This window comes from Phycomyces blakesleeanus (genome assembly GCF_001638985.1).
Source record: "Phycomyces blakesleeanus NRRL 1555(-) unplaced genomic scaffold PHYBLscaffold_18, whole genome shotgun sequence".
Taxonomy (NCBI): Eukaryota; Fungi; Mucoromycota; class Mucoromycetes; order Mucorales; family Phycomycetaceae; genus Phycomyces; species Phycomyces blakesleeanus.
Window position 1 is genome coordinate 384,752 of NW_017265151.1, and position 18,885 is coordinate 403,636.

Below are 18,885 nucleotides of genomic sequence, written 5' to 3' on the forward strand. Positions count from 1 at the left end.
TAAATAAATAAATTTTAGTGGCACAAGTAAGTGGAAAATACATGCTTTACTCTTATTTTTATTGTATTTTAAATGGTGCGATAATTAACGATAAAATAATAAGAATAATGCTAATAAGCTTAAAACAAAAAACAAAAAAGTCTTTCAGATCGTCCCTTGTTTAAGGAAATCTCGATTGTTAGGATTTAATACTTTAAAAGAGATATCCCAAGCCTATTCACTTTTTCTTTTCTTTTTGGTATTGCTGGGTAGGTTTAGCGACAGTGCGTCTGCGATTTTACTCTATTTTGGGTCAATTCCATGCGTATCCGTATTGCCTATAAAGGTAAATCTTCTGTATGTCTTTAACAACCTTGCTTACAATTTTCTTTTCTTATCTTTCTTTCTGTTGCACTACCATACAACTAGTTACAAACTCACCACACGCACCAACAATACAGTTTCACTCTTTTCTTTCTTGTGTATCTTTCATGCTATTTATTCCATACGACCGTGCAGTTTATGATCTGGCACATTTTAAGAAAAAAGAGGTACATAAATATTCTTTATAGTCAATTCAATCGCATTGTCAAGAATTGTCATCTTTTGCGCGCACTTTAAGTTTATCATATCCTCCCTTTATTCGATTTGGCTATCAAGTCACAGCATTGAAAATAATCTAATGTATAATTGAGTTTATTTATGATTCTTTCTTTTCTTTCTGTTGTTGGTGGTGTTAATGTTGCCTTTTTTTTTTTTTATTATTTATTTATTTTGCTTCTAAAATATAATCCTATACCAATTTTTTTTTTTTTTTTTTTTTTTTTTTTACATAATGATAATTTATATTTGATATTTTGATATTGAAAAATATAAAATATAAGAAAGAAAGAGAAATAATAATAATTATAGAGATTTGGTTCTTTTTTTTTTTTTTTGAAAAAAAAAATTATTATTATTATTATTATTATTCTTTTATTCTTGTTCATCCCCAGACCCACTGTTTTCAGCGAGTCTCTCGGGTTCGTCCAGTCGTGACCTACCGTCGCGCTCTTCATCACGCTCATGCTCCTGTTCGCGATCCTGTTCGCGATCCTGTTCGCGATCCTGTCCGTGCTCATGCTCATGCTCAGGCTCACGCTCAGGCTCACGCTCATAGTCACCTTGTTGTTCGTCTTCTTGGCGATGGCTATGGTGTTCTTCGTCATGGTGATGATGGGAGGGAGGGGCTGGGCTGCGGGAACGCATACGGGATTCTGAATGGGGAAGGGGAGAAACAGAAGAAGAAGTGTGAGGGTGAGAAGACAGAGGAGGAGGAGGAGGAGAGCGAGCTCTGCTGTCATCTCGGGAGTCGCGGCGTGGAGAACGCATCATGTCGTCTCTGGAGTCCCGGCGAGGAGAGCGCATTCGATCGCGGGGAGGCAGAGGAGAGTCAAGGCGATCATCGCGGTGGTGGTGGTGTTGGCTATGGTGGCTGTGGTGTCTGACAGGCGATCTAGACCGGGAGGGAGTGTAGCTACGGTGTCTGTGGCGTCTGGGAGAGCGCGATCGGGAGTAGCTGGGGCTTCTATGGCGTCTACGAGGGCGGTCTCGAGAGTAGCTACGGTCTCTGGAGTAGCTGCGTCTGTGGCTATTGAATTTACATATAAAAATATAGAGTTTTAGTATTTTGTTGTTGTCCTTTAGGGTAATTAAGACAAAAATAAAGAAAGAGTATTATACATATATATATATATATATATATATATATATATATATGCCTTGGATTCTTCTTCAAGCGGATTTGTATGGAGTAAGAGTGAATTGATTGATTGATAATTAAATGTTTTTTTTTCTCAAGTGGAATGGAAGGTGGGCAAAAAGAGCGGGCGGCAGACTTTTGTAAATTTTTATGTACATAAAAAAAATAAAAGACCCTTGTTTCCTTGCCGCTATGAAAATAAACAGAGCAAAAGAAGAGGAGATTTTGCACGCACCAAACAGATCCCTTCCACTCCACCACAACTATACTATACTATACTATACTATACTATATTTTTACACTCTTACTCCCATACTTTCTCTCTTTTTTTGTTGCCATCTTTATCTCATACACTTTTTTAAGAAAGGATCATTCAAAAGAGTGATAAAGAGATAGAGAAGGCAGCCAAGCAAGAGAAACCCACTGATAAACAGAAAACCAAGGCAGCAAGAATACTACGATTTGTTACTATTAATTTACCTGGGTCTGGAACGGCAATCTCTAGCCCAATGACCTGATAGAAAAATAATGATAATTTAGTTTAATTGATTGAGTGAGTGATAAAAAAAATTGAACTTTTTTTTTTGTTTGAAGAGGGGGGGTTCAATCATTGTGTTATTTACCTTCGTCACCACAACGGAAACATGTGCGATCATCAGATCTACGTGCCTTGCTCTTGGCGTGTTCGACGATAATACGAACACCGTCAATATCCTACAAATATATTGTTTAATATTAATTCTCTTTTATATATATATATATATATATATATTATATAAACATTGTATAGATACGAACCATTCCGTCTGTAGCTCTCAAGGCATCTTCAGCATCATACTTGTCTTCAAACTCTACAAAGCCATAGGCTTACAACAAATATATAAATATCAATTGAATTGAAATGAATTGAATTAAATTAAAAAAAAAAAAAAAAGATCAAATTCAAATTGAATCCTTTTTTTTTTCTTTAATTTTATAATATAGTATAATATGACTTACAGAAACTGACACCTCTCTAGAAAAGAAACAAGACCAATAAAATAAAGATTAGAATAAATGACCAATAAATTACTTCATTCTTCTTTAATAGTTTACCTTGACTTCACATCTTGTGATCTTGCCATACTTGTAAAAAGTGTCTTCAAGATCACTTTCTCTGAAATCAGAAGGCAATTTACCAATAAAGAGTGTCATGATATTTCAATTCAATTCAATTCGATCCGATTCGATTCGATTCGATTCTTGATGATTCCGGAAAATAGTTTTTCTTTCTTTCTTTCTTCTTTTTTTTTTTGTAAATATATATCAAATTATATATATTATTTTTATTATTATTTTTTAATTTATTTATTTAATATTTATTTCTTTTTTTTTTTTGAAATAAAAATTATTGAAGAAGAAAAGAAAGTGGTGGAAAAATAAATAAATAAATAAATAAATAAATAAATAATTCACTGACTTGACTTGATTTGACTGACTCACTAATTTTTTATTTTTTATTTTTTTTAAAAAAAAATTATTTTTATTTATTTATTTATTTAGGGCTGAGACATGGTCTCAACGTCATGATTTCCTTTTTTGTTTATTATATACATATATACATATATACATACAAGTAGATTGTATAGTGAGTATAGTGTGAGTAAATGGTGAGTAGAGTTTAAAGTGTAGTAAAAGTTGACGATGATGATGTCAAACAGAAAAAAAAAAAAGTCCTTTTCAAAGAAGTATATTGATGTTTCAATTTCATGTCTGTCTGTCTGTTTGAATGTCTTTGTGTGTATTATATATATATATTTCTTAAAGATAAATGATAATTATAATGATAAAGAAAAGTACATATTCATATTCATTATCATTGTTTTTTGCTTCTATTACTTATAGTGATGATGTGTGATGTTACTTTTCTTTTAATGTCTCCAGATCTTCAATTGCTTATCTTTTCCTCCACTTGCTACCTTGTCTCCTCCTGGGGACCAGTCGACAGCAAACACCTCATCCAAATGACCAGGCAAATCCATCTTGATCTTCATCTTCTTGATGTCCCAGATCTTCAGGGTGCTGTCTTTACTGCTACTGATCAGCATGCGCGAATCGCTCGACCAACAGACCTGGTATACTGCACCAACGTGTCCTCTCAGATTGCCGATAAACTTGCCTGTCATGCCATCCCACAGCTTTACAGAGTTATCAAACGAAGCACTGGCAATCATGCGGCCGTCGGGAGAGAAACTGACATGGTTGACTAGCTTTTGGTGGCCAGTCATACGGGTAATTGGCTTCTTGCTGGCTTCGGGTTCCCAGAAGAACATGGTAAAATCATCAGAGCCAGATACCAAACGCTCGGGCTTGTTTCCCTTGAATGCCTTGTATCGTGCAAGAGCAGCAGCCTTGGCTATATAATAAATAATATAATAAATAAGAATGGGGGTTTTTTTTTTTAAAAAAAAAAAAAGATATTTACATTCTTCTTCAGAAGCATAACGTTTGCCAGTGTGGTCAAATGGTCCAGTACGAAGAACAAAATCAGTGCTAAGAGCAAGTGAATTGACCTATTATTATTTTTATTTTTCAAAAAATAAATTAATTTCAATCTTGATAATCACAAAGGTTTTTTTTTTTTTTTTTTTTTTCTCTTGGGATTTTTGTAACTTACCCAATGACCGTGACCCTGTAGAGTTTTGACAAGTGCACCCTAAACACAAAAGAAGAGAACAATGAATATACATACATACATATTTTTTACTTTATTTTTTGTACTCATGTAACACACACAGACCCCCCCAGAAAATATAATATAATATACAGATAAAAGAGAGACTTACGCTAGAATTCCAGACTTTGATTGTCTTGTCTTGAGAAGCAGAATAGATAAGCCCCTCTCCACCCCACTTGACACATGTGACAGCGGCTGTGTGCTGCGAAATCGTCATGGAGATCTTTCTCAGAGTAGTATCCCATACACGGATAGTACTATCCTTTGATGAACTTGCAAGACGGTTTGCCTTTGAATTCCTACAAAAGATTATTATTATTATTATTTTAATCAATATATAAAAAAAAAATTTAGCTTACAAATGGTAAGGTTCCCATGCCAATGCTGTGATCCATTTTGTATGTCCCTTTAAAGCATCGCCCAACGCCTTGCCAGTCTTGGGATCCCATAATCTAACCTAAAAGACATAAATATATAAGAAAATTAGAACAGAAAAAAATTATAATCAACAGTGTATCAATATATCTGTTCTTCTTTTAATCAAACTTACAGTGTTATCCATACTTCCAGAAGCCAAGGTCTTACCATCAGGGGACCACGCAATAGACAATACCCAGCTTGTATGACCTTTTAAAAAACAATTGACAAACAGTGTCAATACCACAAATCTAATGCCAAGCTTAATCCATATCTACGTTACATCACATTATATTATATTCTTACCCTTCAAAGTATGCTGTGGTGTTTCTGTATTCAAATCCCATATCCGGACAGTGGCATCACCTAAATACAGTATGTCCGAAAAGAAAAAAAAAAAGATAAAAAGATAAATACAATAGATCAACATGGACAAAATGTATAGGCATATAAATCCAATTCACTAAATCCCACCCACCCCATTTATTTATTTTTTTGGTGTTGTATTTAATTCAATTAAAATTTTTAATTTACCTGAACCGGTAGCCAATTGAGCACCATTGGGACTAAATGACACTGACAAAATAGCCTCTGTGTGTCCTGACAAGGTGGATGTACAGCGAGATACGGCACGAACACGGAACACGGCCTGAGGCTGATAGACAATTGTGATGGTGTCTTCGGTAGATTTGTCCTTGCGATCGATCCACAGATTCTTCAGGATCTCATCTTCACCGACATGGAAAGAGTAAGGAAGAGGATCTTCAGACTAATGAGACATGGATTGTTAATTTTCTTGTTTTTTTTTTCTTAGAAGAATAAATAAATTATGTACTATAGATCTCAATAGATCGTTTGATTAAGAATGAAATGATTTGATTTACTTGTTCCAAAAGTTGATTCAACAAAAGTTCGAGTTGTTCAGGTGTGACATCTCCGGGCAAATTGAGAGGGGGACCTGTGACATCTCCATCGGACGACTTGAATTGAGCAACGATCTTCTGTCCCTCCTGCATAGGCTCTCCTGTCGCGGCAAGAGCAGCAGCAGCCTTCATTTTCTTATAGATGGCTGACATTTCTTATTCTTCTTCTTCTTTGTTTATATATGTAAAATGTATGTATGTATGTATGTATGTATGTAAAAATAAATAAATATGTATATAGTGTTTGTTTGTTTATGTATAGATATATAATTATATATATATATATATATATTTATATAGGTATATAGGTTTATTATATACTATATATTATATTATACTTTTATATAATATAATATAATATAATATAAAAATGCACAAGAGTATTAGACACAAAAAAAAAAAAAAAAAAGTGAAAGAAAGAAAGATGGATTTGAAGTGACTGCGGAGACTGTTGAATGGTATTCAAACTCAGACAGTTAGAGCTTCATTGTTCACTTTTTAATAATAGATTTATTTATTTTTTAGTCTTGATTAGATTTTACGAACATTAGCATATATAAGGTACTGTAGATTAAAATTCAATTTTTGTAACCAAGTAGTCATTCTTTTGTTTATGGCTTAATAGAGAAAGTAAGAAATCAATTAAATAAAAATAAAGAGAAAAATCTTGAGTAGATCTTATGTTGGGTAAAAATAATAATTCATATATAAAAAGAGGCTTTAATCACAAGTCATAATCTCTAAATTTACATCTACATCTATACCTACGCATATATATATATATATATATACATACGGGTACGCTTAAAGACATGTATACTTTTAATACTAGTAACCTGTTGTGTAGGTTAACCATTTGGATGCGGACTTTTTATTTCCATAAACACGAGTTTTTATTTTTAATATAAAAGAAAGAAAGAAAGAAGCAAAGAAGCAAAAATTCATAAGACCACAGTTACCACAAGAATCCCTTTTATATATATTTATATTTATATTTATATTTATATTTATATATTTTAAAATACCTTGTGCACATATATTTATATACTTATTATATATATATATATATATTAAGTTGTCTTTGAGAATACTCTACCATGGCAACCTCTTCAACATCACCGGCCTCTCGCCATTGGAGCTATTTCTTAAATGGCCTCCAACAGTCCTTCAACTGGCCAAAGACCTTTATACTCTTTTATTCGCAAGTGTTTCTTCTTCTTCTTCTTCTTCTTCTTCTTCTTTTCTCTTTACCTTGACTTGACTTAACTTGCCTTACCTTACCCTAAGTTTAGCTTACCTTGCCGTACCTTTACTTTATTTCACTTTCTTTTATTTTTCGGCTTTTTTTTTTAATGTCTGTCTAATCATTCTACATTAGATCTTCAACCATACAACAATCCATGCTAAAAGTGTTTATCGCCAATGGTATTGTTCATCTTGGTGGTCTTGTAATTCTAGAGACTTTCTATAATACCGAAAAGCATCGTTTATTTGGTTACAGTTATGCCGTACGTATGAAACCAAAAGAACCCAAACCAAACAATATATATATATATATATATATACATCCACAAAACCATGAAAAAAAAAAGAAACACGAAAACCTGACTACTGTTCACGCGTCAACTAACTGACAACTATTTGCATATATAAATATAAAATAGAGTCTTTATGGCTATCCGATGTATATCATATTACTGGTTCTGAATGGAAAATTCTATGGGCCTGTGGCAGAAAAGGCTTACAAGGTCCAGCTTTCTAGAACCAGTAACAATAAGTCAGGTCCTTCAGTTGCTGGAAATGGATTCAACAATGTAGTCCAGAGTGCAGCAGAGACAATATATATGATTCTGTTTTACATTGCTGCCGCCGTATTTGCGTTCTTCTTATACACAATCCCACATATCGGTATCCCGCTTTCTTTTGTGATGAATTGTGCTATAATGTCTTACTATTGCTTTGAGTAAGTGTTATTTATTACCACCCTTTATGTTTTTCTTTATTAACAAAGAAATATATATATATATGATACTCATAATTCGTGCTTTGTAAAAGGTATAAATGGTCATATCTTGGATGGAACATGGAACAGTGTTTATCATATCTTGAACGTCACTGGGCATTTTTCCTTGGATTTGGTACGAAATTTGTATTATTTAAGAAGGACATGATGATGTGAAGGATACATTGGCTAACATTAGGTGTGCATGTGTGACTTTAGGTGTTCCCGGTACTATTCTGACATTCTTCTTGTCAGTTATACGTTCCGGTGTAATCTTTGCATTGATTTATCCCAGCGTAAGTAGAATCTTGGCTTAGAAAAACGAAAGAGAAAGGAGGAAATAACAAGAGAATGATCGGGGGATCTCAATGCTAATTTTGATGTTTTTATTTTGAGCAATCTATTTTACTTATTTGTTTAACTATTTCTCTCTCTCTTTTTTTTTTTTTTACTTTTTAGTATATCATCATGGCTACTATGGCTACTCCTCAGCCAACCGGGTCTTTTGGTGTGTCTGTGGCATCTGGAGATGCTGCTCGCTCAGAGTGGAACTTACCCAACACTTTACCCATATTCTATCCTGTGCGCAAAATTGTGGATGCTATCATTTTGGGTGTGCGTTTAGTCGGAGGTATTCCTGCAGACCCAAAGGTTGCCAAGAAAAATAAGAATGCAGTCAAGACGGATTAGTGTTGATTTATTATAACGAACCTCCGTATAAATATAAATATAAATATAAAAACACAGACACAGACACACACACACATTCACTCACTCACTCACTCACTCACACAAAGGCTTATGGTAAATAAACTGTAATCAGACTATAAAAGAAAGGCAGTTCATTGGCAAAGACAAGACTTTTTAAAAAAAATGATGAAGTTACTTGATACACGATTGAAAAGGTTATACCACCATACACTTTCTCACGTCTAAATTGACTTACTTCCAACTACGACCGGCTTTTTTTTTGTACGCATACGTATGCAAAGCAAACCCTCTTTTATTTCACCTTCTTTCTCTTTTTGAAGTTTCATTCCATAATAATCTCGCTTATAAAGCCAATCACAATTTCAAAGAAACAATGGAGCTAGAGGTTGGTTTGTTGGAGGACTGGGCAAGAATAACAGCAAGTATTTGTGAAGTTTTGCCTCAGTATTGAAGATCGTGTGATTTTTGTCTTTGATAACTTATTTAATGTGAGAAACAGAGATGTATTCTTTTTCTTCTTTACATTTCGTCAGGGTTGGCAATAAGTCAATTTCAATCCAAGGCAAGTGTATTTTTTTTCTTGGAGCAGATTAAAATTTATTAACCGCACCTTAAGCTCTACTTGATAGAATAGTCTCTCTATAAAAGACTATAATGCTTCTTAATTTCACAAAATAATCCTATGATACATAATTTATCCGTAAAAGTAAGTTTTTATGCAAAATTTCCTCTAAGAATCCTCAATAAAACTGCTTCATTTCTTATAAATCAACGTATTTTATTTTTAAAAAAAGAGCACATTTCATAGTTTATCCGACTTTTGGCTTCTGTATCTTCTTTTGTTTTATGATTGATATTAATTCGACGTTCGAAAAGACAGACGCTAGTTATGATCAAGCATGTCTCCGTTCTTTCTTTCTTTGAAATATTTTCAAACGCTTATAATAATTATTGTATTGTAGATGTAATATAAATAACAGGAACTGCAATTAATAGACTTTTGGCTGTCTCCATTCCAGACACAATGTGTTTATTATTACTGGTATAACAACGAAGATTTCCAAAGTTTATATACTTCATTAAAATGAGTATAGATATATATATATATATAAGGTCAAGCCACAGGTGGCGTGACGCAATAGAAAATCATCCAAAGCGGTAATTTAATAGAGTTCTCACTTCCAAGATCCTTCCGTTCCTCCTACCCTAAAAAAAAAGTGTGTGTGTGTGTGTGTGTGCTGTATGTGTGTCTGTCCGAGAAAATAGTGCTTCATCTACTTTATAAAACGCGTCTCACATAACCATCTTTTCATTCTCTTTTCTTTAATAAAGCAAAGATATATACCTTTTTACATATATATACTTTCATTAATACTCAGCAATGTCAACAAAGAAGCTTACCGAGGCAGAGATTACTCAACAAGTAAAATAAAATAAAATAAAGCACAAGTCATTCACCAAGATGAGATGAGAACCCACCAAAAACAAAAAACAAAAAAAAGACTCACTCCATCTATAGTACAATCAATACAAGGGTGAGCTCCAATCACTTGCCCAGAAGATTGGTGAACTTGAGTCAGAAGTAGAAGAACACAAGTGAGTTTTCATTTCTTTTCATTTCTTTTCTTAGGAAAAGAATATAGTCGAATAGAAAAAAAAAGTATGGGCTTTATACTAATCGACAAGAAATTCAGGCTCGTGATCGATAGCATCTCTCCTCTTGAACCTGGTCGCAAGTGTTTCCGTATGGTTGGTGGTGTATTGGTCGAGCGAACGGTTAAGGAAGTTCTCCCTGCTTTGGAGACCAACTACAATGGTGTAAGAGATGCAAAGAACTTTTTTTGTTTAGGAAAAAAAAAAGATTATAGATGGTTTGACATTTTGTTTGCTTTTGTAGATCCAGCAGGTCATTCAATCATTATTGCAATCCTACAAGCGTAAAGAGCAGGAGTTTGTCGAATTCCAAAAGAAACACAGCATTCAAGTCGTTGCCAGACAGTAAAGAAAAGAAAAGAAAAGAAAAAGAAAGATAGAGAGAAAAAAAAAGTCTAAATTACCAAGCTTACATACAAAGACCAACAGAAGAAAAATTACGAAAGAAAGGAAAGAAGGACAATCGAAAATAGATGGACGTTTCTTTAAACTGTCATAAAACAATATTATTTATATATAATATGTATGTATACTCTTCTTGGGACCTTTTTGAAGTATAGCTTGAACCCCTCTTACTCTTTCCCCCTCCACCCCCTTTTTGTCTTTATTTAATGCCCGCAAAACTTATTTTATGTCTGTTGCGTCACACGGGTACAGGCAAAAGATAGAGATAGACACACGCATAGAGAGAGAGAGAAAGTAAAAGTGTTTTTTTTTTTTAAAAAAAAAGGTCGAGACAGCAGGTCAAGGATTTATAATTTCTCGACATCTTTCTTGCCTGCGTAATGAATCTGGGTGACAAGAGTACAAATGAGCTTCTTTTTCTCAACTTCAACCAAGACTTCAGTTGTATTTCTGTGGGGTTGAAGAGTGGTTATCGTATCTACAACTGTGACCCTTACAGCAAATGCTATTCGAAGCGTAAGTTAACCTCTCTTAGCCCATATAGCCATCTTTATCTCGCTCTTTTTCTTCTATTTTCTTTTTCTCTCTCTTTGTATTGGTTTCATTTCGACCTCATTGTTTGACATTCATCATAAAAAGTAGAAGGAGGAACTGGAATTGTCGAGATGCTTTTCTGCACTTCTCTTGTGGCCTTGGTAGGCGCGGGAGAGCAACAGAACTTTTCACCAAGACACCTACAGATAATCAATACAAAGGTATAATATATATATATATATTTATATACATATATTGATATACTTGTATTTTTCTTTTTCTTTTAGAGACAATCAACCATTTGTGAGCTTACGTTCCCCACAAGTATCCTATCTATTAAAATGAATCGTCGACGGTTGATAGTAGTGTTGGAGGAACAGATATTTGTATATGATATAAGTAACATGAAGCTTCTCCACACGATTGACACCAGCCCGAACCCAGCGGGTAATGAAACAAAGCAGGTCATCCTGCATGTCAGCCAGCCAGTAGACCAAGTCTAATTAATGTATTAACAACCACTTCCTTCTTTTTTTTGTTTTACTGTACTGCAATGTAATGTATTTTGTATTATATTATGTATTGTATCCACAAGCTATCTGTGCTTTATCCCCGTCCAGTGAAAACTGTTTTGTTGCTTATCCATCTCGATCATCCACTACTGGTTCAAACCTCTCTGACTATACCAACGGAGACGTCGAAATCTTTGACGCATCTTCTCTCACTCTTGTTAGCATTGTCCAGGCCCATAAGAGCCCTATTAGCTGTATTTCAATGAATTCAGACGGAACTTTGTTAGCAACGGCTAGTGAAAAGGTAAAAAGAAAAAAAGAGTATTTTTATTATTATTATTATTATTATTCTTAAAATTCTATACTGACCAAAAACTTGATCATAATTTGAAATATCTAATATAGGGTACAGTCATTCGTGTGTTTTCGATCCCAAAAGCTGTCAAGGTTTATCAATTTAGACGAGGATCTTATATCGCAAAAATCTTCTCAATGTCCTTCAATCTTGTCAGTACCCTCCTGTGTGTTTCAAGTGATACAGAGACGGTGCATATATTCAAATTAGCAGCCAGAGGACCTCCTAGCCAACACATTACTAATGGACATCGGAAAGAAGAAGCTAATAAAGACCCGCGTGCAAAGAACTCGAGTGTGGGGTAAACAGAATGGAGTTTATTTTAATTTAGCTCTACAAGTATATGTTGATTGATTGATTGATTTTGCGAATTTGTTGGTCTGTGTGTTTTGTTTTTTGTAGACAATTGATCCGTAGATCTTCTATGAACATTGGTCGCAGTGTTGGATCCTATTTGCCAGAAATCATCACTGAAATCTGGGAGCCGTCAAGACATTTTGCTTCTCTAAAGCTACCAAGTGGAGGTGTAAGAAGTCTGGTTGCCCTGAGCAGGTAAGCTACAGTTCAGCTAATAGCTTGAAGCCCAAATAGAAATTTTATGCTTGTCCTCTGTTTTTTTTTGTGTACTCAACACTTGATTTTCTTATCCATCCCATTCGTCAGTACTACTCCTCAAGTCATGGTTATTTCATCAGAAGGATTATTTTACCAATACAATATTGACCTTGAAAATGGCGGTGAATGTGTTCTCTTGAAGCAATACAGGTAAGATTTTTTTTTATTGGGCATATCTAATACAAGAAGATGATGATAAATAACAATTTACTTGATTTTTCTTTTAGCCTTTTGGAAACTGATGAAATTGGTGATGGAATGATGGATGAACTATAAGTAAGGGGATTAAGAGGATGAGAGAGAGAGAGAGAGAAAAAGGGGAGGGTGGTTCAGAGGCATTTTTCTTCTTCTCTTTATTTTTTATTTTTTTATTTTTTTTTATTTCTTCCTTCTTTTTAGAATTGAACCAATATGCTTTTGTCTTTCTCATTATATTTTCTACTGCCACAACTACAAATACTACTTCTTTGACTTTTTTTCTTTTACTATTATTTCGATGCACCTTTACATATATGCTTATATGCCTATATATAAATATATATTATTTTCATCTTCATCTTCATTTCATTTCATTTTTTTTTTGTTTTGTTCTAGCACTGTATTATGAAAGAGGAATGTAATTTACTTTAAAACCTTTGAATTTGTACATTTCGTACTACAGTTCCACTTGAGATTGAGACAATTTAAGAAATGTTTTGAACGAATCAAAACGTAAATGTAGAAAATCTGCTTACTTTTTGTAAACGAAGCGAGAATAAAATTTTAGACGAAGAGAAATTAATTTTTAGACAAACAGACATTGATGCTTAGATATTTTACCTGTAATTGTCCAAATGCCTCAAAGAGACAAACTGTTTTCGATACCGTGACGGGATTGTTACAGCGATAAGATCACCCTCTTTTTCTCTCTTTTTCAACGGGTGCCAAAACTTGCCAATTACCCCACAAGGATTAACCTTTTAACTTCACTAAGTCCTTCCCAAACATTCCATCGCCAAATACGATTAGTTGTACCTTTGTTCTGTTTTCGATATATGGTGGGGGGTTTCAATTGGTTGAGCCTTCCAAAAAAAAAAAGAAGAAGATTAGTTGCTTACTTTCTGGACACATTGATTTTAGAATTTGGGCCAGCTTTCTTGTTCTTCTTTCTTCGTTATCAATTATAATTAGCACCGCCGCTAACAAGAATACCAAAAAAAAATTTGGTCGCTCTCTACCTACCTTAACATAAAGATATATATATACTGTGCTGTACCGTGATAAATTGATGATTAGTAAATCTAAATATTTATGCAGAAATAAAAATATAAAATTCATATGGCCAACCAATTTCCAAAGATCTGATAAAAGCGAGCAAGAAAGCAGAAACAACGACAGCTCAATAACTATAGCTTAAACAGCCTGTCTCCTGAAATACTTGGATAATTACAGGTAAAAGACGTCTGAACATTAACAAATATTTCATCTCAAAACTTAATTTCTCTTCGTCTAAAAGCTTGCCTTCGTTTTGCTCGTAGAAGGTAAGCAGACTTTCTATATTTATATTCTAACTCGTCTAAAACATTTCTTAATTTGTCTTAATCTCAAGTAAAAATACTGTATCCAGATAAACTTCTTTATTGAATGAAAGAAAAGGGCTACTTTCATGCCCACACTGTGACTTTCAATGTGACATGGTTTTTCAGGCACTTTTTTTTTCTTCTTTCCACTTTCTTTCATTTGTACATTTATTGATCTTGACAAATGGCCAAAGCAGGAATAAAGAAAGGAGCTACCAGCACCACAAAGAAACCTCAGCAACAGCAGCAGGCTGTAAAACCTAAGCAGCAAAAGAAACGAGGCTTTGGAGAATTCGTAGAAGCAGACATTACACCCAAGACAGAAGCCAAACCTCTAGTTGCCAAAAAGGTCCCAATGAGCAGTAAAAAGAGAAAGCTCGAGGCTGCCTTACAAAAGAAACCTATCAAGGTTGGAAAGATTTACGAAGATCTCGGTGCAATCGATGCTTGGGATTGGACAGAAGTTTCTGCAAACACCGGCGGACTTATGACTGACGATGCAGGAGGATTCCTTTGTCTTGAAGAAATTGACGATGTCGAGGTTACGTATGAGGGAGACGATAAATCTGGAAAGATTGCCAAGTTCAGAGTAAGCCCATTGAATATATCTTTTTCTCTTCTTCTTCTTCTTTTTCTAATATGGATATGTGTATGTTTTTTCTTTTACTTTTTTTTTGGTTAGCGTATCAAAAAGGATAACCGTAAACCTGGACAAAAAGCAAAACCCACTGAACCTTTGAACGAAAGCGAAATGAACAGCTACTATGATATTGACACTTTTGATGAGGATCTTGCTGCTAAGGATATTGGTAAAATTACGAATAAAACCACAACAAAAACAGCAGTAGACCAAGAAGAAGACGATGTATCCGATGCGGCCGATGTAGAGGAGATGGAAGATATTGAGCAGGAAGAAGAGACTATCACAGAAGAAAAACCCAAGAAACTTTCGTTCAAAGAAAGACTTGAGGCCAAAAAGAAGGAAAAATTGGAGAAGTTGAAGAAACAGGTTCAGAAACTCGAAGCTTCAATGGCTGCTGATGAATCCAAAGAAGAAGAAGAGGAGGAAGCAGAGGTTGAGGAAGAAAATGCTGAAGAAGAAGAGGAGGAGGACGATAAAATGCAAGTTGATACAGAGGAGAGCCAGGAGCCTTCTCCCGTAAAAACCAAAAAAGAAAAACTTTTGCAGACCAAAAAGGACAAGGTCGCCGCAAAGGATGCAAAGGCAAAACAGGACAAAAAGGACAAGCAAGTCAAAGAAGACAAACAGCAGGAACCGAAGCCTGAGAAGGAAGGAAAACGTCGCCCTACTGTTGATGACATTGATCCAAGTAAGTTTTTCTTTTATTATTTTTTGGATACAGTTACTGTAAAATAAGATAAGAAAAAGAAAGGGTAATTTTAACTAATATCTTTTATTTACTTTAAAAAGAGGTCGACATTTCTGCATGGAGCCAATTGGATTTACCCCAAGCCATTACTGATGCCCTCAAATATCAAAAGTTTACAAAGCCTACTCCAATTCAGGAACAAGTTCTTCCTGTTGCTCTTCAAGGTCGTAACATTATTGGTGCTGCCGAGACTGTAAGTAGATCGTGTATCTACTCATACTCATATTCATATCCATATTCATGTGTGTGTGTGTTGAATAATCTTGTAGGGTTCTGGTAAAACTCTTGCTTTTGGTATCCCAATCGTTCGTCGTTTGCTCACTAACAAGAGCAAGCACGGTCTTGGTGCCTTGATCTTAACACCAACCAGAGAATTGGCCATCCAGGTCAGAAACCACATCCAAAATATCTCCATCTTTACCCCCATCCGCGTAAGTCCTTTTCTTTCTTTCTTAAAATATCTTTACAAAGTATTTATTTGTTTATTTAATATATATATATAGGTTGAAGTTATTGTGGGAGGAATGTCTATTCAGAAACAACAACGTGTGCTCAAGACCATGCCAGATATCGTGGTAGCTACTCCTGGTCGTTTCTGGGAGATCTTCTCAGAGGTTTGTATATATCCGTGGTTTGACCATCTAAAATATAAGAAGAAGAGTGAATTTAATATACCTTGTGCTTATTTTAGAGTGAAGAGTATCTGAACATGTTGAAACACATCCAATTCCTGGTCCTTGATGAAGCAGACAGAATGCTCGAACGTGGCCATTTCGCCGAATTGACAAATATTCTTAATGCTATTTCTAGCAAGAGACAGTAAGTCTATACAAGCAAAATATTTTAGATATAGAAAAATAATATTAATTGTGCTCCATGAAAAAAAAATTAGAGACACAACAGAATGGCCAGAAGAACAGAAAGATGTTCCAGCTACACCATCCGGTAAGATTTATTTCCCTCTTGATTCATCTTGGAAAATACAATATGGGTTTGATTTTAACATGATTTATATATGGGAAATAGTTCATGGTATTCACCAAACATTTGTGTTTACCGCTACCTTGGGCAAGGATTTGAGATTCAATGTCAAGAAGAAGCATACTACTCGCAAAAACAACGCTGGATCTATGGGTAAATAATTGGTTATTAAAACAATACTTACAAAATCTAACTTTTACATATCTACATATTTTAGAGGAACTTCTCAGCCGATTGGAACTAACAAACAAAGACCCGGCAATTATTGATATGACCACCGAGAATGTGGTTGCCTCACGCTTGGTTGAAGCAAAGATCGATTGTTTAAAGACTGAGAAGGATCTTTATGTGTATTACTTTGTGACCCGTTATCCAGGTCGTACTATTGTATTCGTGAACAGTATTGATGCCTTGCGCCGCCTAGTACCTGCTTTCAAGCTACTAGGTGTAGAAGTTCTTGGCTTACACGCTCAAATGCAGCAAAAGCAGCGTTTGAAGAGCTTGGACCGGTAATTTTCAAATACTAAAAATAGTGATGATAATAATGTATTTTAAAAGAATCATTGGAATTAACACTTTACTTTTTTTTAAAAAAAAAACATTATAGTTTCAAGACCAACGACAAGGCCGTTCTTATTGCCTCTGATGTTGCTGCTAGAGGTCTCGATATTCCACTTGTTGACCATGTTATTCATTACCAACTTCCCCGTTCTGGAGAAATCTATGTTCATCGCAGTGGTCGTACTGCAAGAGCAAACCGTGATGGTGTCTCTTTACTTCTCTGTGGTCCCGAGGAGCAAAAAGTGTATACAAAACTCTGTTACACCCTTAGAAAAGGAAAGCCATACCCAGATTTCCCAGTAGACTTGAGTGTCCTCAAGGAAATGAAGAAGAGAGTCAACCTTGCCACCGAAATTGATAAGCTTGAGCATCAAGAAAACAAGGTGAGTAGAGCCAAAACCAAAACCAAAATCAAGTTTTACTAATAATTTTCATTTATTTTTTTTACTTTACTTCAAGGCTACTCATGAAGAGAATTGGATGAGAAACATGGCTAGAGATATGGATCTTGTGTTTGATGACGAGGTTATTAAGGGAAGAGGCAATAACACAGATACCAAAGCAGTCCAAGAGAAGAAGAAACGAAAGATCAATGCAATGAAGGCAGAGTTGAAGCAGATCTTGGCTGTACCTATGCTTCCTAATGGTGTTTCTAGAAAATATGTCACAGGAAGTGGCATGTCAGATCTAGTAGCACGCTTGATTAAGAACGAAGGTAAAATCGGGTTTTTCTTTACCTTTTTTTTTAAAAAAAAAAACTCTTTCCATTATATGTATTAACAACTGACTTTATATATATATATATATATATTTGATGAATTTACCTTTGTTAGATATCTCTCTTCTTCCTGCTCACGAATCTACAAAGGCTGTAGACGATATTCAATCGGCAAAGAGCCGGCAATCAAATCTCCCTTCTATGACATAAATATTTACAGAGGGAAGAATAAGATACATATGGGTGTGTATTTAGAGTCGATCATCAATTTCATATCAGGATTCCTTGTACATGTGTTAGATACAAAAAGAAATCAAAATAAAAAGAACTACATCAACAGAGAATATTTTTCTCTCTCATTACACCCAAGCATATAATGATAATTACAGGACAAATTACAAACCAGACATATAAACTCATATATCAATCTAGACTTATAGTTTTCAGAAGCTTGATATGAACTTGTTTTAAGTACTACTTGTTGTTGACATATAAAAAAAATTTTTAAAAAAAAAGGTAGAACACTGGGCTTACTATCAGTCATATCAATAGGTATTTCATAGAAGAATAAAGACCGAAAAAGAAAATGGTAAATGGAACACATATGTAGATAAGATATCTTACAAGAGGATCGTGTACAATCTTCTTATTTTCTATTACATGTTTGAACTTGGTAGGTACAATATTTACACATACACTATATATATATATAAATTTAATTGTGTACGTGTGTATGAAGACCTGGGAGTGGATATGTGATGTGGGGTCACTCACTTTCTACAAGGTAGAAAACCATAAAATAAATATGTGGTAATTATAGGTTTTGTCCTAATAGGCATAATACTTCGCGGGGTTGTCACCCCACATATTTACAGTTTTCATTTTTCGCTTTTCTCTTTCAATATGTAAGCTTTGTTTCTTCCATGAGTGAGAAAGCAAAAAATATATATAAAAAAAATAGCAAAGTACAAAAGCCTTTTCAGTTCAGGAAAAATATTCTCCCTCTCTTCTTCTTCTTCTTCTTCTTCTAATTATCTATAGTGTTCTCGGAACAGCCGCATTGAAATCTTAGTCTACGTTCTCGGCCATACACAGAACCTGTTGACTCAAAA

General features: G+C 34.5%; 5 protein-coding genes across 5 annotated transcripts; 4 read left to right on the forward strand and 1 right to left on the reverse strand.

The window, feature by feature from the left end:
• Nucleotides 1-3,630: 3,630 nt before the first annotated feature.
• PHYBLDRAFT_115157 (hypothetical protein) lies at nucleotides 3,631-5,869 on the reverse strand (the record flags this gene model as incomplete). The annotated part of the gene is made up of 9 exons (XM_018428440.1): nucleotides 3,631-4,115; nucleotides 4,185-4,272; nucleotides 4,377-4,415; nucleotides 4,546-4,735; nucleotides 4,796-4,893; nucleotides 4,987-5,063; nucleotides 5,160-5,219; nucleotides 5,388-5,622; nucleotides 5,738-5,869. 9 exons carry the CDS (start codon nucleotides 5,867-5,869, stop codon nucleotides 3,631-3,633), a joined length of 1,404 nt encoding a protein of 467 aa, XP_018288532.1.
• A 1,589-nt stretch (nucleotides 5,870-7,458) lies between these two features.
• On the forward strand, nucleotides 7,459-8,095 carry PHYBLDRAFT_115309 (hypothetical protein; the record flags this gene model as incomplete). The annotated part of the gene is made up of 3 exons (XM_018428450.1): nucleotides 7,459-7,739; nucleotides 7,832-7,914; nucleotides 7,998-8,095. 3 exons carry the CDS (start codon nucleotides 7,459-7,461, stop codon nucleotides 8,093-8,095), a joined length of 462 nt encoding a protein of 153 aa, XP_018288533.1.
• A 1,913-nt stretch (nucleotides 8,096-10,008) lies between these two features.
• PHYBLDRAFT_115400 (hypothetical protein) lies at nucleotides 10,009-10,491 on the forward strand (the record flags this gene model as incomplete). Its single annotated transcript, XM_018428458.1, has 3 exons — nucleotides 10,009-10,085; nucleotides 10,184-10,307; nucleotides 10,387-10,491. Coding segments are annotated over 3 exons (306 nt in total), but the record flags the coding sequence as incomplete, so codon positions are not given.
• A 436-nt stretch (nucleotides 10,492-10,927) lies between these two features.
• Nucleotides 10,928-12,839, forward strand: PHYBLDRAFT_155927 (hypothetical protein; the record flags this gene model as incomplete). The annotated part of the gene is made up of 8 exons (XM_018433453.1): nucleotides 10,928-11,063; nucleotides 11,187-11,302; nucleotides 11,369-11,528; nucleotides 11,677-11,897; nucleotides 11,999-12,249; nucleotides 12,351-12,500; nucleotides 12,612-12,713; nucleotides 12,791-12,839. The coding sequence occupies 8 exons, from the start codon at nucleotides 10,928-10,930 to the stop codon at nucleotides 12,837-12,839; spliced, it is 1,185 nt and encodes a 394-aa protein (XP_018288535.1).
• Nucleotides 12,840-15,571: 2,732 nt separating this feature from the next.
• On the forward strand, nucleotides 15,572-17,835 carry PHYBLDRAFT_115158 (hypothetical protein; the record flags this gene model as incomplete). The annotated part of the gene is made up of 9 exons (XM_018428441.1): nucleotides 15,572-15,706; nucleotides 15,783-15,983; nucleotides 16,017-16,127; nucleotides 16,205-16,332; nucleotides 16,464-16,504; nucleotides 16,540-16,647; nucleotides 16,712-17,003; nucleotides 17,102-17,438; nucleotides 17,515-17,835. Coding segments are annotated over 9 exons (1,674 nt in total), but the record flags the coding sequence as incomplete, so codon positions are not given.
• Between the last annotated feature and the right edge of the window lie 1,050 nt (nucleotides 17,836-18,885).